The sequence below is a fragment of the Oncorhynchus mykiss genome, chromosome 14, assembly GCF_013265735.2.
Source record: "Oncorhynchus mykiss isolate Arlee chromosome 14, USDA_OmykA_1.1, whole genome shotgun sequence".
Lineage (NCBI taxonomy): Eukaryota > Metazoa > Chordata > Actinopteri > Salmoniformes > Salmonidae > Oncorhynchus > Oncorhynchus mykiss.
The window spans coordinates 30,943,272-30,968,984 of record NC_048578.1 but is presented as its reverse complement, the minus strand read 5'-3'; the positions used below and the strand labels follow the sequence as shown (position 1 = coordinate 30,968,984).

Genomic DNA, 25,713 nt, shown 5'->3' with positions numbered 1-25,713 from the left:
TGGGTCGTCTCGGTGTGTGTTGGGTCGTCTCGGTGTGTGTTGGGTCGTCTCGGTGTGTTTTGGGTCGTCTCGGTGTGTGTTGGGTCGTCTCGGTGTGTGTTGGGTCGTCACGGTGTGTGTTGGGTCGTCTCGGTGTGTGTTGGGTCGTCTCGGTGTGTGTTGGGTCGTCTCGGTGTCCCAGGGTCCACACCCTTCTAGGGGGATCCAAGGGGCATGCCTCCCCCCACCAGGATATGTTTTTTTTAAAGAAATAACTTTGAAATGGTTGTTTCTGTTGGATTTTAAAGGGAAAATATTCTGAACAAAGTATAAACGCAGCGTGCAACAATGTCAAAGATTTTACCCAGTTACAGTTTTTATAAGCAAATCAGTCAATTGAAATAAATTCTATGGATTTCACATGACTGGGCAGGGGTACAGCCATAGGTGGGCCTGGGAGGTTATAGGCCCACTCACTGGGGAGGCAGGCCCAGCCAATCAAAATGAGTTTATTACATACATAAATACTCATCAGCACCCTCCCCCCCCCCCCCCCCCCCCCCCCCTCCCCCAGACGATGCCGCAAGTGAAGAAGCTGGATGTGGAGGTCCTGGGCTGGCGTGAATACATGTGGTCTGTGGTTGTGAGGCCTGTTGGACGGACTGACAAATTCTCTAAAACGACGTTGAGGAAGCATATGGTAGAGAAATTAACATTCAATTCTCTTGCAACAACTCTGGTGGATATTCCCGCAGTCAGCATGTGTTGTGTGACAGAACTGCACATATTAAAAGTGGTATTTTACTGTCCCCAGCACAAGGTGCACCTGTGTAATGATCCTGCTGTTTAATCAGCTTCTTGATATGCCACACCTTTCAGCTGGATGGATTATATCGGCAAAGGAGAAATGCTCACTAAAAGGGATGTAAAGACATTTGTGCCCAAAATTTGAGAGAAATAAGCTTTTTGTGCATCTGGAAAATTTCTGGGATCTTTTATTTCAGCTCATGAAACATATGACCAACATTTTACATGTTGCATTTATATTTTCGTTCAGTGTATATCAAAAACTTTCCTAATAATTTGGTCAATATATCCCAACCACAACTGAAATACAAATCATTTCTGTATTTATATAAACAGTTGGTCTAACTATAAGTTCACACTTGGCAATCATTTTGTAGAATGACTATAAGAAAGTCAGTTCTGGGGTGTGTTCAGTTCGATTGAACATTTGCTACGTTGCATAACGTGTTGTACTGAATAACACGGTTCCCCAAAACATTCTTCCACGTTCTTGAACAGACTTGGAGGTAGCCTACGTTTGCTCCCTTTGGTGGGTGTGGCTTGAAGCAATGAGTGACGTATTTGACTTTCCTATAAAAAATAGAATTGTCACCTCCTAAAATGAGCCTACGAACATATTGGTCCATACTATACGTGTGGTGTATTATTGAGCAATATGCTAAATCACCTGTAGCCCAACTGATGCAGCATAGTGGCTATAAATAAATAGGCTGAAGCATGGCGTCGCCCATATTTATTTGTGCTAATAATTAGCTTGATCAATGCTTCCCAAATGTTTTCTAACATGGCTACCTTTCACCGCGGGGGAACGTGACCGGGTCAAACCAAAAGCATCATTTGCGGCGGGGAGAGCCAATCATAAACTGAGGAATTGAGCAGTACTGTGTAGTGTGAAGCCACAGAAAGCCAGTAGCTACTGCTGGGAAAATCATTTCCAATCCATCAAATTCATCATTCTATGCACGTTTACGTGTGTGTGTGTGTGTGTGTGTGTGTGTGTGTGTGTGTGTGTGTGTGGTGTGTGTGTGTGTGTGTGTATGTGGTGTGTGTGTGTGTGTGTGTGTGTGTGTGTGTGTGTGTGTGTGTGTGTGTGTGTGTGTGTGTGGACAGCTTGCCATCCCTGTGGGCATCAGGAGAGCTCCAGTCTGACAGCTGCTCTACCAAATGGGATTTTCCTGTAGATTACAACATGCCTTGTATCATCTGACAACACAACATACAGAATACACTAACATGATTTAAACTACTCGTTGATCTCTAGAGCGCGGTGCTTCTACTTTTCCTTGTCTCTTAACATGCATTTAGAGCCGTTATCCTCTTAGCTGGCGACAAACCAGGGAGCTTTCTAGGTGGCTGAAGCGTGAGCTCTAGGTCGAACGGGGAAGTGCCCGAACGGGGAAGTGCCCGAACGGGGAAGTGCCCCAACGGGGAAGTGCCCGAACGGGGAAGTGCCCGAACGGGTAAGTGCCCCAACGGTGAAGTGCCTGAACGGGGAAGTACCCCAACGGGGAAGTGCCCGAACGGGGAAGTGCCCGAACGGGGAAGTGCCCGAACCCGTAATTCATCAGTTGTTAATTCATTGCTAACGGAATAGAATGGGCATGTTTATATACATGTAGATGCCCATCCCACGAGCCCTTGCTTGCAGCAACATTTTACTAACATTAAATTAACTTTATTATAGTAATAACATTTTACATGACTATATTTGTAGGCTAGCATTATGGAAATCACCTGGGGGGGTTCTATCCTGCTTACTTCCTGCCATTTACAGTATAAGTCAATGGTCTTGTGCCAAATGGCACACTATTTAGTGCACTACTTTTGGGAAGTGCTCTGGTCAAAAGTAGTGCACTCTGTAGGGAATAGGGTGCCATTTGGGACATACACAATCATCTTTATGCTCTTCATTATCCTAATGAGAAATAAACAAGAAGTGTCAGCCTCTCCTGTTCAGTCCATTAACCCTTCTGTTACAGCGTGTTGTGGATCCTGAACTGTATTGAGACAGAGAGGAGCGGAATGATGAAGACCTTTAAATCTTAATGCTCCAATTACACAGACAGCTGTTGTTGTGCTGCATAGCAATGGTTGCCACTTCGCCGGCAGTTACCTAGCAACAAGAGAGGTTACATATGGAGCAAGTTGCAGTATAGCTGTACTCATACAGCAATGAATACATTAAAATGGAATAAATGTGTCTCTGTTTACACTTAACTACATGCTGACTTTAAAAGAGGTGGTTTTGTATGTGTGTGTGTGTGTGTGTGCGAGCGTGTTTACACATGCAAGTGTGTGCATAGCATACACACGTGTCAGATAGGCTAATGTACTGGTATTTCTGTAGGGAATAATTTACATTGACCAGTTTTCCTAGGAAAGTTTCCATTAATCATAGAACATGAAGCATTTTTAATTAATTAATGATCAGGGGAGAGAGAGGAAGGGAGGAAGAGGGAGTGTTAGGGGAGGGAGAGGGGGATTGGGAGAGGGAGAGGGGGTGTTAGGGGAGATAGAGGGGGATTGGGGGAGGGAGAGGGAGAGGGAGTGTTAGGGGAGAGAGAGGGAGAGGGGGTGTTAGGGGAGGGAGAGGGGGTGTTAGGGGAGAGAGAGGGGGTGTTAGGGGAGAGAGAGGGGGTGTTAGGGGAGGGAGAGGGGGATTGGGGGAGGGAGAGGGAAGAGGGGGTGTTAGGGGAGGAGGTGAGGGTGTTAGGGGAGGAGGAGAGGGGGAAGGGGAGTTAGGGGAGGAGGAGAGGGGGTGTTAGGGTAGGGAGAGGGGGAGGGGTGCTAGGGGAGGAGAGGGGATGTTGGGAGAGGGGGTGTTACGGGAGGAGGGGAGGGTGTTAGGAGAGGGGAATTGGGGAGGGAGAGGGAGAGGGGGTGTTAGGGGAGAGATAGGGGGTGTTAGGGGAGGGAGAGGGAGGGAGAGGGAGAGAGGGTGTTAGGGGTGAGGGGGACATGTAGAGTTTCAGAGAGATGGAGGGAGCATTAGAGAGAGGAAGATAGAGATAGAGGGAACATTAGAGAGAGGGGGAGAGCGAGAGAGAGAGAGAGAGAGGGAGAGAGAGAGGGGGAACATTAAAGAGAGGAAGAGAGAGAAAGAGATGGAGCATTAGAGAAAGAGAGCGAGAGAGAGAGCATTAGACTCATCCTGTAATTGGAAGGACATGAAAAGTAAACCCTGCTGTTAGGGGTCAACGCCCTACAGGGTTGATTTAATATACTCAACTACAACTACACATCCATCGTTTTATCTACCATATTCTGTCTGCTGTCTCTCGCTCATTCCTCCTCGCTTCCTCCCCCTCCCTTCCTCCCTTCTCTCTCCCTTTATCCATCGTTTATAGACTTGTTTTTACTGTATTATTGACTGTATGTTTGTTTTACTCCATGTGTTGTTTGTGTCGAACTGCTTTGCTTTATCTTGGCCAGGTCGCAGTTGTAAATGAGAACTTGTTCTCAACTTGCCTACCTGGTTAAACAAAGGTGTTCTCAACTTGCCTACCTGGTTAAACAAAGGTGTTCTCAACTTGCCTACCTGGTTAAATAAAGGTGAAATAAATAAAATAAAATAAAATAAAAATCCTCTCTCTGTTGGTCTCTCTCTTTCTCCATCCTCTTTAACTCACTAATTTCCCCCTTTCTGCTTTCCCTTCTCTCTCTCAATGTCTCTCTCCTTGTCACTTCCCTCTCTCTTCCCCCATCCCTTCCTCCCACGACCTTCCCCCTCTACATTTGTTCAGTACCATGCATCTCTATCTGTCGTCAACAGACACATTTTACACCATTTGGCTTCACATTCATTTCTACTGTGTGTTATGTATGGTACGACGCGCTGTTCCTCGTTCTGCTGTGTGTTATGTATGGTACGACGCGCTGTTCCTCGTTCTGCTGTGTGTTATGTATGGTACGACGCGCTGTTCCTCGTTCTACTGTGTGTTATGTATGGTACGACGCGCTGTTCCTCGTTCTACTGTGTGTTATGTATGGTACGACGCGCTGTTCCTCGTTCTACTGTGTGTTATGTATGGTACGGCGCGCTGTTCCTCGTTCTACTGTGTGTTATGTATGGTACGACGCGCTGTTCCTCGTTCTGCTGTGTGTTATGTATGGTACGACACGCTGTTCCTCGTTCTACTGTGTGTTATGTATGGTACGACGCGCTGTTCCTCGTTCTACTGTGTGTTATGTATGATACGACGCGCTGTTCCTCGTTCTGCTGTGTGTTATGTATGGTACGACGCGCTGTTCCTCGTTCTGCTGTGTGTTATGTATGGTACGACGCGCTGTTCCTCGTTCTACTGTGTGTTATGTATGGTACGACGTGCTGTTCCTCGTTCTACTGTGTGTTATGTATGGTACGACGCGCTGTTCCTCGTTCTACTGTGTGTTATGTATGGTACGACGCGCTGTTCCTCGTTCTACTGTGTGTTATGTATGGTACGACGCGCTGTTCCTCGTTCTACTGTGTGTTATGTATGGTACGACGCGCTGTTCCTCGTTCTACTGTGTGTTATGTATGGTACGACGCGCTGTTCCTCGTTCTACTGTGTGTTATGTATGGTACGACGCGCTGTTCCTCGTTCTGTACGTTGTTATGGTTTACGGCAGTGTGCTGCTTGACGGATGAATGTGTTCCCAGGATGAGTGGCACTTGTCATTAAACAAGAGAGTGATGTGCAATGTGAAACTGTGCGGATGTGCATTCTTTGACAGCTAAGCTAGATATAACATTGGCGACGAAGTTTGGCTGAATTCAGTTTACCACCTCCAGCACCATTCTTCGCCTGGCGAACCTCCAGTCCCGTGGAATAACTGGCTTGACGCTCCTACTCTGACCATCTTGCCAAACAACAACGAAACAGAGCTCGTACAAATGCTCTACGCTCTCCTTCAGTCAGCCATCTCACTGGAGGAGCCGAGGCAAGCATCGGAACAGGGTCCCGCACAGTCTACCCATCAGAACAGAATCCCACACTGTCTACCCATCAGAATAGGATCCCACACAGTCTACCCATCAGAACAGGATCCCACACAGTCTACCCTGTGCACCTACATACGCACTGGATGGCCAGCACGTGTGCCGGGAGAGCTGGCGACTTTTGCCAGGGTGGCGCACAAACTTTCTTGCTGGGAAGAAGTCTGTGTCTCTCGAGGGTTTTGCACTGTGGTCCCGAGTGGCCTGCGTGTGCGTGTTCTATCAACAGCGCACGACAAGGCACACAGGGTGAAGAAGCCAATCATTCAGGTGTCAGACTGGGTCCACCAATCAGGCCTTTATTTATTGTAGAGTGGCCAGACGGAAGCCACTCCTCAGCAAAAGGCACATGACAGCCTGCTTGGAGTTTGCCAAAAGGCACCTAAAGACTCTAAGACCAATAGAAACAAGATTCTTTGGTCTGATGAAACCAAGATTGAACCTTTTGCCCTGAATGCCAAGCATCATGTCTGGAGGAAACCTGGCACCATCCTGTATTGTGGGGAGGTTTTTCAGCGGCAGGGACTGAGAGACTAGTCAGGAGTTAGGCAAAGATGTACGGAGCAAAGTACAGAGAGGTCCTTGATGAAAACCTGCTCCAGAGCGCTCAGGACCTCAGACTGGGGCGAAGGTTCACCTTCCAACAGAACAACAACCCTAAGCACACAGCCAAGACAATGCAGGAGTGGCTTCGGGACAAGTCTCTGAATGTCCTTGAGTGGCCCAGCCAGAGCCCGGACTTGAACCTGATCGAAAATCTCTGGAGATACCTGAAAATAGCTGTGCAGCAATGCTCCCCATCCAACCTGACAGAGCTTGAGAAGATCTGCAGAGAAGAATGGGAGAAACTCCCCAAATACAGGTGTGCCAAGCTTGTAGAGTCATACCCAAGAAGACTCTAGGCTGTTATCGCTGCCAAAGGTGCTTCAACAGAATACCTAGTAAAGGGTCTCATACTTATGTAAAAGTGTTATTTCCCATATTTTTTATAAATTAGCAAAAATAAAAAATAAACGTGTTTTTGATTTGTCATGATGTTGTATTGTGTGTAGATTGATGAGGGGGAAAAACAATGTAATACATTTCAGAAGAAGGCTGTAACCTAACAAAATGTGGAAAAAGTCAAGGGGTCTGAATACATTCCGAAGGCACTGTACTTATCTGGAAAGACAGTAAAGGGGGCAGACGGAGCAGGTCTACCCAGCCCTCCCTGGGTTTGGCCTGGCACTGACGCCCCTGGCAGATGGCTGGTGGTAAAGCCTATTATCGTCCAGGATGGCCTGGCACTGAGGCCCCTGGCAGATGGCTGGTGGTAAAGCCTATTACTGACCAGGATGGGCTGGTGGTAAAGCCTATTACTGCCCAGGATGGGCTGGTGGTAAAGCCTATTACTGCCCAGGATGGGCTGGTGGTAAAGCCTATTACTGGCCAGGATGGGCTGGTGGTAAAGCCTATTACTGTCCAGGATGGGCTGGTGGCTGTTGGGGTTACATGGAGGACTGTTGTGGGGTTTTGAAGAGCATCTAAGGATCTTAAAGGCGTCTTATCTTTCTATGTTTTGTAACCATTTAAAGCAGGATCTTAACAGTGAGAGCAAATAGACAATGACATGATCAACCAAGAGGATGATGGTTATGTACTGATGAATCTATGTATCTTTATCTTTTGACCCAACGATCAACAGTATGTTTTCCTTTAAATTAATACTGACAATATGCAGCTAGAGAACAGCTGCATATTGTCAGTATTAATTTAAAGGAAAACATACTGTTGATCGAAGTTGTTCTCTTCAGGAATAGGAGATGCTTGTGTGACACTGTGTGACTGTGTGTATCTGTGTCTGTGTGTGTACTGTGTGTTTCTGTATCTGTGTCTGTGTGTGGACTGTGTGTGTCTGTGTGTAGACTGTGTGTGTCTGTGTCTGTGTGTGACTGTGTGTGTCTGTGACTGTGTGTCTCTGTGTGTGGACTGTATGTGTCTGTGACTGTGTGTGTCTGTGTGTAGACTGTGTGTGTCTGTGGCTGTGTGTGTCTGTGTGTGGACTGTGTGTCTGTGTCTGTGTGTAGACTGTGTGTGTCTGTGTCTGTGTGTGACTGTGAGTGTATGTGTGTGGACTGTGTGTGTGTGTCTGTGTGTCTGTGTGTGTCTGTGTGTAGACTGTGTGTGTCTGTGTCTGTGTGTGACTGTGTCTGTGTGTGGACTGTGTGTGTCTGTGTCTGTGTGTGACTGTGTGTGTCTGTGTCTGTGTGTAGACTGTGTGTGTCTGTGTCTGTGTGTGACTGTGTCTGTGTGTAGACTGAGTGTGTCTGTGTCTGTGTGTAGACTGTGTGTGTCTGTGTCTGTGTGTGACTGTGTGTGTCTGTGTGTGTCTGTGTCTGTGTGTAGACTGCGTGTCTGTGTCTTTGTGTGACTGTGTGTGTCTGTGTCTGTGTGTGTCTGTGTGTGTCTGTGTCTGTGTGTGACTGTGTCTGTGTGTGTCTGTGTCTGTGTGTGACTGTGTGTGTCTGTGTCTGTGTGTGTCTGTGTCTGTGTGTAACTGTGTGTGTCTGTGTCTGTGTGTAGACTGTATGTGTCTGTGTGTGACTGTGTGTGTCTGTGTCTGTGTGTGTCTGTGTCTGTGTGTGACTGTGTCTGTGTCTGTGTGCGGACTGTGTGTGTCTGTGTCTGTGTGTGACTGTGTGTGTCTGTGTGTGTCTGTGTCTGTGTGTGACTGTGTCTTTTGTGCGGACTGTGTGTGTCTGTGTGTAGACTGTGTGTGTCTGTGTCTGTGTGTAGACTGTGGACAGAGGAGAGGTGGCAGAGGGGAGAAAGGCTTAGAGGCAGGGCTATGTAGAGGGGAGAACAGCTTAGAGGCAGGGCTATGTAGAGGGGAGAACAGCTTAGAGGCAGGGCTATGGAGAGTGGAGAACAGCTTAGAGGCAGGGCTATGTAGAGGGGAGAAAGGCTTAGAGGCAGGGCTATGTAGAGGAGAGAAAGGCTTAGAGACAGGGCTATGTAGAGGGGAGAAAGGCTTAGAGGCAGGGCTATGTAGAGGGGAGAACGGCTTAGAGGCAGGGCTATGTAGAGGGGAGAAAGGCTTAGAGGCAGGGTTAGGGAGGGGAGAAAGGCTTAGAGGCAGGGCTAGGGAGGGGAGAAAGGCTTAGAGGCAGGGTTAGGGAGGGGAGAAAGGCTTAGAGGCAGGGCTAGGGAGGGGAGAAAGGCTTAGAGGCAGGGCTATGTAGAGGGGAGAATGGCTTAGAGGCAGGGCTATGTAGAGGGGAGAAAGGCTTAGAGGCAGGGCTATGTAGAGGAGAGAAAGGCTTAGAGACAGGGCTATGTAGAGGGGAGAAAGGCTTAGAGGCAGGGCTATGTAGAGGGGAGAAAGGCTTAGAGGCAGGGCTATGTAGAGGGAAGAAAGGCTTAGAGGCAGGGCTATGTAGAGGAGAGAAAGGCTTAGAGACAGGGCTATGTAGAGGGGAGAAAGGCTTAGAGGCAGGGCTATGTAGAGGGGAGAACGGCTTAGAGGCAGGGCTATGTAGAGGGGAGAAAGGCTTAGAGGCAGGGTTAGGGAGGGGAGAAAGGCTTAGAGGCAGGGCTAGGGAGGGGAGAAAGGCTTAGAGGCAGGGTTAGGGAGGGGAGAAAGGCTTAGAGGCAGGGCTAGGGAGGGGAGAAAGGCTTAGAGGCAGGGCTATGTAGAGGGGAGAATGGCTTAGAGGCAGGGCTATGTAGAGGGGAGAAAGGCTTAGAGGCAGGGCTATGTAGAGGAGAGAAAGGCTTAGAGGCAGGGCTATGTAGAGGGGAGAAAGGCTTAGAGGCAGGGCTATGTAGAGGGAAGAAAGGCTTAGAGGCAGGGCTATGTAGAGGAGAGAAAGGCTTAGAGACAGGGCTATGTAGAGGAGATAAAGGCTTAGAGACAGGGCTATGTAGAGGGGAGAAAGGCTTAGAGGCAGGGCTATGTAGAGGGGAGAAAGGCTTAGAGGCAGGGCTATGTAGAGGGGAGAACGGCTTAGAGGCAGGGCTATGTAGAGGGGCGAACGGCTTAGAGGCAGGGCTAGGTAGAGGGGAGAAAGGCTTAGAGGCAGGGCTATGTAGAGGGGAGAACGGCTTAGAGACAGGGCTATGTAGAGGGGAGAAAGGCTTAGAGGCAGTGCTATGTAGAGGGGAGAAAGGCTTAGAGACAGGGCTATGTAGAGGGGAGAAAGGCTTAGAGGCAGGGCTATGTAGAGGGGAGAACGGCTTAGAGGCAGGGCTATGTAGAGGGGAGAAAGGCTTAGAGGCAGGGTTAGGGAGGGGAGAAAGGCTTAGAGGCAGGGTTAGGGAGGGGAGAAAGGCTTAGAGGCAGGGTTAGGGAGGGGAGAAAGGCTTAGAGGCAGGGCTAGGGAGGGGAGAAAGGCTTAGAGGCAGGGCTAGGGAGGGGAGAAAGGCTTAGAGGCAGGGCTAGGTAGAGGGGAGAACGGCTTAGAGACAGGGCTAGGTAGAGGGGAGAAAGGCTTAGAGGCAGGGCTAGGGTGGGGAGAAAGGCTTAGAGGCAGGGCTAGGTAGAGGGGAGAACGGCTTAGAGACAGGGCTAGGTAGAGGGGAGAAAGGCTAAGAGACAGGGCTAGGTAGAGGGGTGAAAGGCTTAGAGACAGGGCTAGGTAGAGGGGAGAAAGGCTTAGAGACAGGGCTAGGTAGAGGGGAGAAAGGCTTAGAGGCAGGGCTATGTAGAGGGGAGAAAGGCTTAGAGACAGGGCTATGCAGAGGGGAGAAAGGCTTAGAGACAGGGCTAGGTAGAGGGGTGAAAGGCTTAGAGACAGGGCTAGGTAGAGGGGAGAAAGGCTTAGAGACAGGGCTATGTAGAGGGGAGAAAGGCTTAGAGACAGGGCTATGCAGAGGGGAGAAAGGCTTAGAGACAGGGCTATGTAGAGGGGAGAAAGGCTGAGAGACAGGGCTAGGTAGAAAGGTAGGGCTATGAAGAGGGTAGAAGGCCTGGGGAGCAGGAAACAGCAAGACCTGGCTAAGCGAAAAGGGAAAGAGGCTGGGTGAAACAGGGTGAGGAAAGAGGGTAGAGAAGGAAAGAGAGGCAGGATCTGGGTCATTAAAGCAGTGGCATTCATCTGAGATTTTGGCTGCTGGCTTCCACACGCTTTCATTATACAATCAAATGTTTTTCCTCTGCTGTTCACTGCCTCTGCTGTTCACTGCCTCTGCTGTTCACTGCCTCTGCTGTTCACTGCCTCTGCTGTTCACTGCCCCTGCTGGTCACTGCCTCTGCTGTTCACTGCCTCTGCTGTTCACTGCCCCTGCTGGTCACTGCCTCTGCTGTTCACTGCCTCTGCTGTTCACTGCCCCTGCTGTTCACTGCCCCTGCTGGTCACTGCCTCTGCTGTTCACTGCCTCTGCTGTTCACTGCCTCTGCTGTTCACTGCCTCTGCTGTTCACTGCCCCTGCTGTTCACTGCCCCTGCTGGTCACTGCCTCTGCTGGTCACTGCCTCTGCTGTTCACTGCCTCTGCTGTTCACTGCCTCTGCTGTTCACTGCCTCTGCTGGTCACTGCCCCTGCTGTTCACTGCCTCTGCTGGTCACTGCCTCTGCTGGTCACTGCCTCTGCTGTTCACTGCCTCTGTTGTTCACTGCCTCTGCTGTTCACTGCCTCTGCTGTTCACTGCCTCTGCTGTTCACTGCCTCTGCTGTTCACTGCCTCTGCTGTTCACTGCCCCTGCTGGTCACTGCCTCTGCTGTTCACTGCCTCTGTTGTTCACTGCCTCTGCTGGTCACTGCCTCTGCTGTTCACTGCCTCTGCTGTTCACTGCCTCTGCTGTTCACTGCCCCTGTTGTTCACTGCCTCTGCTGTTCACTGCCCCTGCTGGTCACTGCCTCTGCTGTTCACTGCCTCTGCTGTTCACTGCCTCTGCTGTTCACTGCCTCTGTTGTTCACTGCCTCTGCTGTTCACTGCCCCTGCTGGTCACTGCCTCTGCTGTTCACTGCCTCTGCTGTTCACTGCCTCTGCTGTTCACTGCCCCTGCTGGTCACTGCCTCTGCTGTTCACTGCCTCTGCTGTTCACTGCCCCTGCTGTTCACTGCCCCTGCTGTTCACTGCCTCTGCTGTTCACTGCCTCTGCTGGTCACTGCCCCTGCTGTTCACTGCCTCTGCTGGTCACTGCCTCTGCTGTTCACTGCCTCTGCTGGTCACTGCCTCTGCTGTTCACTGCCTCTGCTGGTCACTGCCTCTGCTGTTCACTGCCTCTGCTGTTCACTGCCTCTGCTGTTCACTGCCCCTGCTGGTCACTGCCTCTGCTGGTCACTGCCTCTGCTGTTCACTGCCTCTGCTGTTCACTGCCCCTGCTGGTCACTGCCTCTGCTGTTCACTGCCTCTGCTGTTCACTGCCTCTGCTGTTCACTGCCCCTGCTGGTCACTGCCTCTGCTGTTCACTGCCTCTGCTGTTCACTGCCTCTGCTGTTCACTGCCTCTGCTGTTCACTGCCCCCGCTGGTCACTGCCTCCGCTGTTCACTGCCTCTGCTGTTCACTGCCTTTGCTGTTCACTGCCTCTGCTGTTCACTGCCTCTGTTGTTCACTGCCCCTGCTGGTCACTGCCTCTGCTGGTCACTGCCTCTGCTGTTCACTGCCCCTGCTGGTCACTGCCTCTGCTGGTCACTGCCTCTGCTGTTCACTGCCCCTGCTGGTCACTGCCTCTGCTGTTCACTGCCCCTGCTGGTCACTGCCTCTGCTGTTCACTGCCCCTGCTGGTCACTGCCTCTGCTGTTCACTGCCCCTGCTGGTCACTGCCTCTGTTGTTCACTGCCCCTGCTGGTCACTGCCTCTGCTGTTCACTGCCTCTGCTGTTCACTGCCTCTGCTGTTCACTGCCTCTGCTGGTCACTGCCTCTGCTGGTCACTGCCTCTGTTGTTCACTGCCTTTGCTTCATGTTTCTCTCTCTTTCTGTGTCTCTCTCTATTCTCCCCCCCCCCCCTCTCTCTCTCTCTCTATTTGTTTTAATGTATTCTCTTCCTCTCTCTCTCGCTACCAAAGCCACCTGCATTCTACCCACTTGCCACTTCCCAAGTGGAACCATAATCGCCCAACCAACCAGTCTTAACTCCACTGACTCTACTAATTCCATTGTCTCCCAGCGGTTCTAATTCATTTCAATCTAATCTTGTTGTTAGTCAACCGACACACAGAAGAATTGAGTCTTTGTTAGCAACACTCCATGACGGAACACAACTGTCTGTCCTCATGTTTAAATAATGATAAAGATGTCCTATTTCAATTGAGATGCTCCACTGACCACTCAGATCGATCTTAAGCTGAAGATTGGTGGTTTTGAACAGAGATTTCATTAGAAGAGCAGGAGAGTGTAAATATGTAACCACTCTTCCTTACAGAACACCATGCTCCAGTTGGCTTCATTATAGCTCTGCATGGGTAATGCCTTGTAATGTATTCAGTACAGTGGTGTGGTGTGGTGTGGTGTGTGTGTGTGTGTGTGTGTGTGTGTGTGTGTGTGTGTGTGTGTGTGTGTGTGTGTGTAATGTAATGTAATGTATTCAGGTGGAGGCTGGGGGGCTAGTGGGGTGTAACATAGCATGTGCAGAAGACAGAGGAGAACAGATGATTCTGGTTTGAAGAGCATCTCTCTCCCACAAATACTAGTGCTGAGCAATTAGTTTTCGATTTCAATGTATTTTTAAAAAACATTGAATGCACTAAGTATTATGTGGGTTGAATGCTGTATAAACACAGATTAACTGGTAATAAAAGTCCCATGACGGTAGTGATTGAACATTACTGCTTATCACTTATTCACCATTATTTATTCACATTACTTTACTTTAATAAAATATTTCAGTTGTGTATATTACATTTGTTTTATCTGATGACTTTATTATTTCATTCCAAGTCATCATCTCATCTCTATACAGCTGTTGCTGTCTGACTAAATCACTATTTTAGTAGTTCATCAAAGTAAATAGGACTTACTTTTATCAAATCAAATCAAATGTATTTATAAAGCCCTTCTTACATCAGCTGATATCTCAAAGTGCTGTACAGAAACCCATCCTAAAACCCCAAACAGCAAGCAATGCAGGTGTAGAAGCACGGAGGCTAGGAAAAACTCCCTAGAAAGGCCAAAACCTAGGAAGAAACCTAGAGAGGAACCAGGCTATGGGGGGTGGCCAGTCCTCTTCTGGCTGTGCCGGGTGGAGATTATAACAGAACATGGCCAAGATGTTCAAATGTTCATAAATGACCAGCATGGTCAAATAATAACAATCACAGTAGTTGTTGAGGGTGCAGGTCAGGATTCCATAGCCGCAGGCAGAACAGTCGAAACTGGAGCAGCAGCACGGCCAGGTGGACTGGGGAGAGCAAGGAGTCATCATGCCAGGTAGTCCTGAGGCATGGTCCTAGGGCTAAGGTCCTCCGAGAGAGAGAAAGAAAGAAAGAGAGAGAGAAAGAGAGAATTAGAGAGAGCATACTTAAATTCACACAGGACACCGGATAAGATAGGAGAAGTACTCCAGATATAACAGACTGACCCTAGCCCCCCGACACATAAACTACTGCAGCATAAATACTGGAGGCTGAGACAGGAGGGGTCAGGAGACACTGTGGCCTCATCCGATGATACCCCAGGACAGGGCCAAACAGGCAGGATATAACCCCACCCACTTTGCCAAAGGACAGCCTCCACACCACTAGAGGGATATCTTCAACCACCAACTTACCATCCTGAGACAAGGCCGAGTATAGCCCACAAAGATCTCTGCCACGGCACAACCCAAGGTGAGGTGCCAACCCAGACAGGAAGATCACATCAGTGACTCAACCCACTCAAGTGAAGCACCTCTCCTAGGGAAGGCATGGAAGAGCACCAGTAAGCCAGTGACTCAGCCCTGTAATAGGGTTACAGGCAGAGAATCCCAGTGGAAAGAGGGGAACCGGTCAGGCAGAGACAGCAAGGGCGGTTTGTTGCTCCAGAGCCTTTCCGTTCACCTTCCCACTCCTGGGCCAGACTAAACTCAATCATATGACCCACTGAAGAGATGAGTCTTCAGTAAAGACTTAAAGGTTGAGACTGAGTCTGCGTCTCTCACATGGGTAGGCAGACCATTCCATAAAAATGGAGCTCTATAGGAGAAAGCCCTGCCTCCAGCTGTTTGCTTCCCATTTAGTGAATTCTTGGTTGGTGAGCGGAACCCCAGACCTCACAACCATAAAGGGCAATGGGTTCTATAGCCAGATCCTAAAAATTGGATTACATGTGTATCGACACAATACAGACACACACACATACATACAAATGCATGAACACAAGAGCACACACACAAACATGCACACAACTACTACATCGCACAGTTCAGTGTAGTGAGGTGCGTACTGGCAGCAGAGAAGTCAGGCGCAGGAGAGCAAAAACTGATTTACAACGATGTTGTTTAATAACCATAAACCACCGTCAACAGAACAATACAAATAAATGGGTCAAATAATACCGTTGCATAAACACTACAAGAAACAATTACAGACAAGGACATGGGGGGGAACAGAGGGTTAAATACACAACATGGAATTGATGGAATTGGAACCAGGTGTTATGGAAGACAAGACAAAACCAATGGAAAATGAAAAGTGGATCAGCGATTGCTAGAAGGTCGGTGACCGACCGCCGAACGCCGCCCGAACAAGGAGAGGGACAAACTTCGGCGGAAGTAGAGACATTCAGGCTGGATCGGATTTATCTTTAGAGAAATTGTGTGATGTGCGCATTGAGCTCACGGAAAACAAACTAACTAAAAGGAATTCAAATAATTGAACCGTCGGACAATTAGTTGTTTAAAAACATACCCATGAGCACTGAAGGAAAGGGCAACACAATCTCATGGTTTGACCAATTACCCTTCGATTCTGTTGTCTATCCACATTTCTCCAAACGTCAAATTTCAGAGCTGCTCCAAACTTAAAAATGTGTGGTGTTTTTGACACCCCGTGTTACTCCTCCTGCAAATGGTTAAAGCTGCAATACATCACTTTTCTGCATAGTGCATGTGTAAGTTAAGGGTTAAGGTTTGGGATAGGGTTAAAACATGTTTTAAGATGGGTGTCTAGATGGGAGTGGACACGCAACCATCAGGACCGGAGTTTGCGGGGTACTAGTGCTCACCGTTGCCTCTAGTGGTACATTTTAGAGGCATCTCCCGACATCCTCGGGACATGGACGGTTGTCCAATTTCGAAGTGAATCTTGAGCGACCTGGCTGCAAATGGGCACTTCAATTACAGTGCCTTGCGAAAGTATTCGGCCCCCTTGAACTTTGCGACCTTTTGCCACATTTCATGCTTCAAACATAAAGATATAAAACTGTATTTTTTTGTGAAGAATCAACAACAAGTGGGAAACAATCATGAAGTGGAACGACATTTATAGGATATTTCAAACTTTTTTAACAAATCAAAAACTGAAAAATTGGGCGTGCAAAATTATTCAGCCCCCTTAAGTTAATACTTTGTAGCGCCACCTTTTGCTGCGATTACAGCTGTAAGTCGCTTGGGGTATGTCTCTATCAGTTTTGCACATCGAGAGACTGACATTTTTTCCCATTCCTCCTTGCAAAACAGCTCGAGCTCAGTGAGGTTGGATGGAGAGCATTTGTGAACAGCATTTTTCAGTTCTTTCCACAGATTCTCGATTGGTTTCAGGTCTGGACTTTGACTTGGCCATTCTAACACCTGGATATGTTTATTTTTGAACCATTCCATTGTAGATGTTGCTTTATGTTTTGGATCATTGTCTTGTTGGAAGACAAATCTCCGTCCCAGTCTCAGGTCTTTTGCAGACTCCATCAGGTTTTCTTCCAGAATGGTCCTGTATTTGGCTCCATCCATCTTCCCATCAATTTTAACCATCTTCCCTGTCCATGCTGAAGATAAAAAAAGGAGGCCCAAACCATGATGCTGCCACCACCATGTATGACAGTGGGGATGGTGTGTTCAGCTGTGTTGCTTTTACGCCAAACATAACGTTTTGCATTGTTGCCAAAAAGTTCAATTTTGGTTTCATCTGACCAGAGCACCTTCTTCCACATGTTTGGTGTGTCTCCCAGGTGGCTTGTGGCAAACTTTAAACAACACTTTTTATGGATATCTTTAAGAAATGGCTTTCTTCTTGCCACTCTTCCATAAAGGCCAGATTTGTGCAAGATACGACTGATTGTTGTCCTATGGACAGAGTCTCCCACCTCAGCTGTAGATCTCTGCAGTTCATCCAGAGTGATCATGGGCCTCTTGGCTGCATCTCTGATCAGTCTTCTCCTTGTATGAGCTGAAAGTTTAGAGGGACGGCCAGGTCTTGGTAGATTTGCAGTGGTCTGATACTCCTTCCATTTCAATATTATCGCTTGCACAGTGCTCCATGGGATGTTTAAAGCTTGGGAAATCTTTTTGTATCCAAATCCGGCTTTAAACTTCTTCACAACAGTATCTCGGACCTGCCTGGTGTGTTCCTTGTTCTTCATGATGCTCTCTGCGCTTTTAACGGACCTCTGAGACTATCACAGTGCAGGTGCATTTATACGGAGACTTGATTACACACAGGTGGATTGTATTTATCATCATTAGTCATTTAGGTCAACATTGGATCATTCAGAGAACCTCACTGAACTTCTGGAGAGAGTTTGCTGCACTGAAAGTAAAGGGTCTGAATAATTTTGCACGCCCAATTTTTCAGTTTTTGATTTGTTAAAAAAGTTTGAAATATCCAATAAATGTCGTTCCACTTCATGATTGTGTCCCACTTGTTGTTGATTCTTCACAAAAAAATACAGTTTTATATCTTTATGTTTGAAGCCTGAAATGTGGCAAAAGGTCGCAAAGTTCAAGGGGGCCGAATACTTTCGCAAGGCACTGTACATGTGTACACAATGCAGACACACACACATGCATACAAATGCACAAACACAAGTGCACATACACAAAACATGCACATACATTGGGGGATTATAAAGGGTAATGTGTGTGTGTGGTGAAATCCCACTGGTGATCCAGAATGACTAGGTGGTGAAGACATCTCAACTTAATCTAATTAATCAGACTGGCTGCTGCACTCCTCCTTCATCATCCTCTCTCTCTCATTCTCTCCATCTCTCTCTCTCATTCTCTCTCTCTCTCTCTCTCTCTCTCTGTTTCTCTGTTTCTCTCTCTCTCTCTCTCTCTCTCTCTCATTCTCTCTCTCTCTCTCTCTCTCTCTCTCTGTTTCTCTGTTTTTCTCTCTCTCTCATTCTCTCTCTCTCTCTCTCGCTCTCTCTGTTTCTCTGTTTCTCTCGCTCATTCATTCTCTCTCTCTCTCTCTGTTTCTCTGTTTCTCTCTCTCTCTCATTCTCTCTCTGTTTCTGTTTCTCTCTCTCTCTCTCATTCTCTCTCTCTTCTCTCTCTCTGTTTCTCTGTTTCTCTGTTTCTCTCTCTCTCATTCTCTCTCTCTCTCTCTCTTCCCTTTCTCTCTCTCTCTCTCTCTCTCTCTCTCTGTTTCTCTGTTTCTCTCTCTCTCTCTCATTCTCTCTCTGTTTCTGTTTCTCTCTCTCTCTCTCATTCTCTCTCTCTTCTCTCTCTCTGTTTCTCTCTCTCTCATTCTCTCTCTCTCTCTCTCTTCCCTTTCTCTCTCTCTCTGTTTCTCTCTCTCTCTCTTCCCTTTCTCTCACTCTCTCTCTCTCTTTCTCTCTCTCTCTCTTTCTCTGTCTCTCTCTCTCTCTTTCTCTCTCTCTCTCATTCTCTCTCTCTCTCTTTCTCTCTCTCTCTCTCTCTCTCTTTCTCTGTTTCTCTCTCTCTCTCTCTCTCTTTCTCTGTTTCTCTGTCTCTCTCTCTCTCTCTCTCTCTCTCTCTCATTCTCTCTCTCTCTCTCTCTCTCTCTCTCTCTCCCCCCCTCTCTCTCTCTCTCTCTCTCTCTCTCTTTCTTCCCTTTCTCTCTATGTCTCTCTCTTTCTCTTTCTTCCATCCTTCATCACTTTTCCTGCCTGTCTCTTAGCTTTAGTCTCCTTTCCCCTCAATGTATTCCTCTCTCCTGATGTCTATAGGCCTACAACAGTAACAATGTATTAACTAAATCAGTGAGCCCATTCCTTCATGTCACCCAGGGAAAAACAAATAGAACTTAGCCCTGGCATTAACTGTACAATGTCCGATCTGCTTGTCATATTGGGTCATTCAGAATTCATGATTTTCTGACTGACCATTGCCAGTAGGCTGCACTGTGATGGTTCGATTAAACGTCACAGCGAGCGTTCAAAACTCGTTTGCTGCGTGTAGTTTTGAAGATCCAGCCTGCGGCAATCGGGCTGGTGCTAAAGCGGCGCGTCAGTACCAGCGCCAGGGATACTGCCGCCCCAGTCCATATGCGTACCAATGACTCGGGCGCGCTGCACCAGACTTCCTTCTGTTTGAAGAGCGAAAACGAGGAGGACTTTGCTTGGTGAACGAAAGGAAGGAGGAAAGCGAAGTGGCACTCTGATCTGCAACCGAGGAGGCTGGCAGGGAAACGTTGGAATGACTTTAGCCAGCCAGGCTTGACGCATAATCCCGCCCAGCCAAGCTGTTCGAGAGAGAGAGTCTTGCCTGCTTCAACTCATATCCTCACCAGATAAGATTGACTAAGGACTGCTGTCTCATTCACACACTCTCATACCGGGAAAAGGCTATTTATTTGACCCATTCCACTGCATTCCACTGCACAGCAGAGGAGGCACGTTTTGAAGACATTTTGATCATTTGAAACTACTTAGGTTATTTTCGTATTTTTTTAACGAGGCAAGACGGAGGCAACCACCACCCATTCTGTCGAGGTTAAATGCGCTAGAATTACTAAAGACACACATTTGTAAAGCACTGTCACAGCATAGGCTAAAACCTCCTATTTGAAGCGCACTAAGATGTGGACGGGACTTGACAATATCGCTATTTGATCATTCCGCTATATCTACCAGAGAGTTCGAGTCAAGATGACAGCCCTCACGCTGGTCTTGCGGTCCGCCTGCTGCTGAGGGTAACGTCCAGGATGTCTTTTAACGGTCTCAGGATCCAGAATCAACCGATTTATCAATGGAGGAGGAGAGTGACACCCGCAAGATCAACAACAGCTTCCTACGCGACCACAACTATGCCACTGAAGGTATGCAACGGAAAACAAGCTAGGCTATTCGTCATCACATATTTACAATGTTCTATTTATTTCATAGAGTACACCGCTTGATTGTACATAAACTGTACTGTAAAGAAGGCCGAGTATTCCGCATATCGGTTATGATGAAGGATTGATTTACAAATTGTCATCAGAAGAATACTTTTTGTCGACATTATAGAGTCCCGACCCGGAACCGTATCGATCTTGCCTGGTGTCATGTAGCGAACGGATTGATTGTTGCTTCGGATGGAAGTCTGATCATTTATGGAGGGTGGCGGTCTACTTGTCTGGCCTACTCCCTACCCACTGGGCACACACTGGTTGAATCAGCGTTGTTTCCACGTCATTTCAATGAAATTGAACCAACGTGGACTAGACGTTGAATTGACGTCTGTGCCCAGTGGGTAATCTCTCATGCTCCATATTTAGAAACAGAAGGAACCGATCCAGGGTATGTCTGTTTCAATGGCTGGCCTGATTGAACGAATGTGCTCTGAATGGCACAGCCTTGAATGAGTCAGTAAATATACTGTGTGTGTGAGAGAGAGAGAGGGAGGGGTAGGAGAGGGGAGGGGGAAGAGAAGTGTGTGTATCTTTGAGGTTGGATCATTCTAGAAAGTCTGACTGGATTCAGCACCATGGACAGAGGACAGCCTCCTACAGCGCTGCATTAGCCCAGTGCCTTGCTGTGTCTGCCTCTCTCTGTCTGACTAATTGATCAGGGTTAGTCCGGTGATTTACTGATATCATTAAGTCCCATCGTCAGACTGATCTAATTAACCATGTTAGCCCCAGTCACTGATCATGTCTATTGATTAACCAGGACTAACTGATGCTAATGTAATTGATGCTGTGAGACTAACCTGTTGGAACCAGTCTGATCGTGGGATAACTAACCATGTAAAGCAAAACAGAATAGTGAGCGTAGTCCTCTGTCTGGTTCTCCCTAGCCACCTCCCTAGGACCCGTCTGGATATCCAACCCCTCCACCTCCAGTTTCCCTGCATCTCCTGCATCAGAACCTCCCTAACAGAGTCTAACTAGATCAGCTTTCCCTGGTCACTTTTGCCTGCAGGGTGTAGGAGTCATACTTAGAGGACAGGACATGAGGCACAGAGGGATGGATGCTCTCTCTCTCTCTCTCTCTCTCTCTCTGTCACTCTCTCTCTCTCTCTGTCACTCAATTAAATTCAAAGAGCTTTATTGGCATGGGAAACATGTTTACATTGCCAAGGCAAGTGGAATAGACAAAAAGGAAATAAACAAGGGAAATAAACAGAAATTAACAGTAAACATTACACTCACAAAATGTTTACAAGAATAAAGCCATTTCAAATGTTATATTATTGGCTATGTACAGTGTTGTAACAATGTGCAAGTAGTTGAAGTATGAAAGGGAGAATAAATAGACAGATAAATATAGGCCATATTTACAATTATTGTTTGTGCTCCACGGGTTGCCGTTTTCTTGTGGTAACAGGTCACAAATCTTGCTGCTGTGATGGCACACGGTGGTATTTCACCTAATAGATATGGGAGTTTATCAAGATTGGATTTGTTTTGAAATTCTTTGTGGGTCTGAGGGAAATATGTCTAAACTCTCTCTCTCTCTCTGGACAAACATGAAACCTCTCTATGGACTGACAAACAGACAGAGCGAGAGTGGCTGGGGGTTAATCCAGGTGGTAAATAAAGGGTGTATCTCCTCAGGCCCGTCTGTCTCGTCCGTCTGGGGAGCTCACGTGGAAGAGCCCCGTCTTTGTGTTTTTGTAACTTCAATTTACAGTAGATTGTCAAGCCTAATAACTCATTATAGAGACTGAGTGTGTGTGTGTGTGTGTGTGTGTGTGTGTGTGTGTGTGTGTGTGTGTGTGTGTGTGTGTGTGTGTGTGTGTGTGTGTGTGTGTGTGTGTGTGTGTGTGTGTGTGTGTGTGGTCTAAGGGTTTTACAGCAGTATAGTTCACAGTCTGCATCAGGAATCAGCCGGTGAGTGTCTATGTTCATTCTCCTCTCTGGCCTCTCACATCATAAATCCACTATACTATCCACTATCCACGACACACACACACACACACACACACACACACACACACACACACACACACACACGCGCACACGCACACGCACACGCATGCACACGCACACACACACACACACACACACACACGTATGTCTTATTGTTTCTGCATTGTCCAGAAGGAGGCTGCGATAACACATTATGTTGGACGGAGTATACCATGTGTATCCTCTACATTCGACTAATAAAACGCTAAACGTAGGTCCGAGCTGAGGTCAGATCAGCTGTTGGTAATAGTTCCCTCAGGCACTCACAGCTCATTTTAATGATGTAATGTTTGAATGATGTCACACGCTGACCTTTAGTTTGTACCAATCCCACGCCTCAGTGGGTTGTGTGTGTAGTGTCCAAGAGGTGTTCCCATAGGGACCCATGAGATCCCAGTACCCATAATGACTTGCAGGAGGTCAAACTGAATGTGTTTTTGCTGAATGAGAGAAGAAGAAACACCCTATCATCAATCACTCTTTGTCACCATGTATAAATGTCTCTGGCACATTCTACTAATACAGATTTTCAATGCATGAACATTGGATGGACTGCGAGATGGAATATATACTTTATTCCTGCGTAATGGAGAAAAGATAGAAAGCCTAGGTTTTCATCTCATCACTCTGGGTTGGAAAGAAAGGCCTCTTGGGGTTGTGAAGACTGAGCAAAGGAGCCTGGGAAAAAAATAAAATGAACATTCCAGTTTATTTGCATCCAGCCGCATACAGATGACATGTTGATAATAGTGATGTAACACTCCTGCTATATGTCTTCATATCACTTCAAACACACACACACACACACACACAATACACACATGCCCAACCTCCCCTCACACACAAGCACACTCAGACGCACAAAAAACAAATAATTTCAGGGAGGGGTGGACATTTTCCACATGCGATTCTTTGTCAGAAGAACTGTATAAAAAGCAACACCCGCCACACATCCATAAAGCACTTTTCTTAAATTGAAATTTTGCTAAAAGTAATTAGGAAAGAAGTGGGCGGGGCTCAACCATCGTGAGTCGAAGGCCAACCCAAAAAATCGCTAATCATTGAAAAGGAAAAGGCACAACTCTCGCTCACCATTTAAAAATGTTTATTTAAACAACTTTTAAACGCTTCTTAAAGGTCATTTTAAAATGATCTATAAACTAAGCATAATAATATATAATACAAAGACATGTAAAATCAGGCAATGCCAAATTCCAGTTTGAAGGAAGCATGCTTTGAATTCATTTCCTTTAGTCACTCCCTTCTAACGAGTCCTTGTGAGAATCGGACAGGAAAACAGAAGGGTGGTAGGTAGTCCTGAGAGAGTTTCCCCACCATACCTTCTCCGCTGTGCAATCCGGTTTCTGAGCTGGTCACGGATGCACCACGGCCACGCTCAAGGTACTAAACGATATCATGACCTCCATCGATAAAAGACAGTACTGTGCAGCGGTCTTCATCGACCTGGCCAAGGCTTTTGACTCTGTCAATCACCGTATTCTTATTGGCAGACTCATTAGCCTTGGTTTCTCAAATGATTGCCTCGCCTGGTTCACCAACTACTTCGCAGACAGAGTTCAGTGTGTCAAATCGGAGGGCCTGTTGTCCGGACCTCTGGCAGTCTCTATATGGGTACCACAGGGTTCAATTCTCGGGCCGACTCTTTTCTTTGTATATATCAACGATGTCCCTCTCGCTGCGTGTGATTCCCTGATCCACCTCTACGCAGACGACACCATTCTGTATACATCGGGCCCTTCTTTGGACACTGTGTTAACTAACCTCCAAACGAGCTTCAATGCCATACAACACTCCTTCCGTGGCCTCCAACTGCTCTTAAACACTAGTAAAACCAAATGCATGCTTTTCAACTGTTTGCTGCCCACACCCGCACGCCCGACTAGCTTCACCACCCTGGATGGTTCCGACCTAGAATATGTGGAAACTACAAATACCTAGGTGTCTGGCTTGACTGTAAACTCTCCTTCCAGAGTCATATCAAACATCTCCAATCCAAAATTACATCTAGAATCGGCTTTCTATTTCGCAACAGCTTCCAATACTCTTCTCAGCAAACTGGATGCAGTCTATCACAGTGCCATCCATTTTGTTACCAAAAAGGTACCTTATACAACCCACCACCGCGACCTGTATGCTCTAATCGGCTGGCCCTCGCTACATATTCATCGTCAGACCCACTGGCTCCAGGTTATCTATAAGTCTATGCTAGGTAAAGCTCCGCCTTACCTCAGCTCACTGGTCACGATAACAACACCCACCCGTAGCACGTGCTCCAGCAGGTATATCTCACTGGTCATCCCCAAAGCCAGCACCTCCTTTGGCTGCCTTTCCTTCCAGTCCTCTGCTGCCAGTGACTGGAACGAATTGCAAAAATTGCTGAAGCTGGTGACTTACATTTCCCTCACCAACTTTAAACATCAGCTATTTGAGCAGCTAACCGATTGCTGCAGCTGTACATAGTCCATCTGGAATTAGCCGACCCAATCTACCTACCTCATCCTCGTATTGTTTTGATTTACTTTTTTAAATCTTTTGTACACCAGTATCACTACTTGCACATTGTCATCTGCACATCTATCTCTCCAGTGTTAATTTGTAAATTGTAATTACTTTGCTACTATGGCCTATTTATTGCCTTACCTCCTCACCCCATTTGTACACAATGTATATAGACTTTATTTTTTTCATTGTGTTATTGACTGTACGTTTGTTCATGTGTAACTCTGTGTTGTTATTTGTGTCACACTGCTTTGCTTTATCTTGGCCAGGTTGCAGTTGTAAATGAGAACTTGTTCTCAACTGGCCTACCTGGTTAAATAATGGTGAAATAAAAACCAAAAAAAAAGAGTCGTAGCTTTCATCAGACAGGAAAACAGATGGCAGGTTCCTGTTCCTGAGAGTCGTAGCTTTCACCAGACAGGAAAACAGATGGCAGGTTCCTGTTCCTGAGAGTCGTAGCTTTCACCAGACAGGAAAACAGATGGCAGGTTCCTGTTCCTGAGAGTCGTAGCTTTCATCAGACAGGAAAACAGATGGCAGGTACCTGTTCCTGAGAGTCGTAGCTTTCACCAGACAGGAAAACAGATGGCAGGTTCCTGTTCCTGAGAGTCATAGCTTTCATCAGACAGGAAAACAGATGGCAGGTTCCTGTTCCTGAGAGTCATAGCTTTCATCAGACAGGAAAACAGATGGCAGGTTCCTGTTCCTGAGAGTCGTAGCTTTCATCAGACAGGAAAACAGATGGCAGGTACCTGTTCCTGAGAGTCGTAGCTTTCATCAGACAGGAAAACAGATGGCAGGTACCTGTTCCTGAGAGTCGTAGCTTTCACCAGACAGGAAAACAGATGGCAGGTTCCTGTTCCTGAGAGTCGTAGCTTTCATCAGACAGGAAAACAGATGGCAGGTTCCTGTTCCTGAGAGTCGTAGCTTTCACCAGACAGGAAAACAGATGGCAGGTACCTGTTCCTGAGAGTCGTAGCTTTCACCAGACAGGAAAACAGATGGCAGGTTCCTGTTCCTGAGAGTCGTAGCTTTCATCAGACAGGAAAACAGATGGCAGGTACCTGTTCCTGAGAGTCATAGCTTTCATCAGACAGGAAAACAGATGGCAGGTTCCTGTTCCTGAGAGTCATAGCTTTCATCAGACAGGAAAACAGATGGCAGGTTCCTGTTCCTGAGAGTCGTAGCTTTCATCAGACAGGAAAACAGATGGCAGGTACCTGTTCCTGAGAGTCGTA

At 47.3% G+C, this 25,713-nt stretch overlaps 1 protein-coding gene across 2 annotated transcripts in view; it reads left to right on the top strand.

The window, feature by feature from the left end:
* Positions 1–25,713, top strand: part of LOC118938717 (serine/threonine-protein phosphatase 2A 55 kDa regulatory subunit B beta isoform-like) — a 79,569-nt gene that overhangs the window by 23,460 nt on the left and 30,396 nt on the right. Inside the window, exon 1 of one of the 2 annotated variants that reach the window (XM_036943297.1) lies at positions 18,925–19,879. The exons of the other annotated variant lie outside the window; for it this stretch is intronic. Within the exon in view, the coding sequence (XP_036799192.1) occupies positions 19,810–19,879 (70 nt within the window). The 5' untranslated portion in view covers positions 18,925–19,809. Of the gene's footprint in view, positions 1–18,924; positions 19,880–25,713 lie in introns of those variants that run through there. 2 annotated transcript variants of the gene reach the window in all.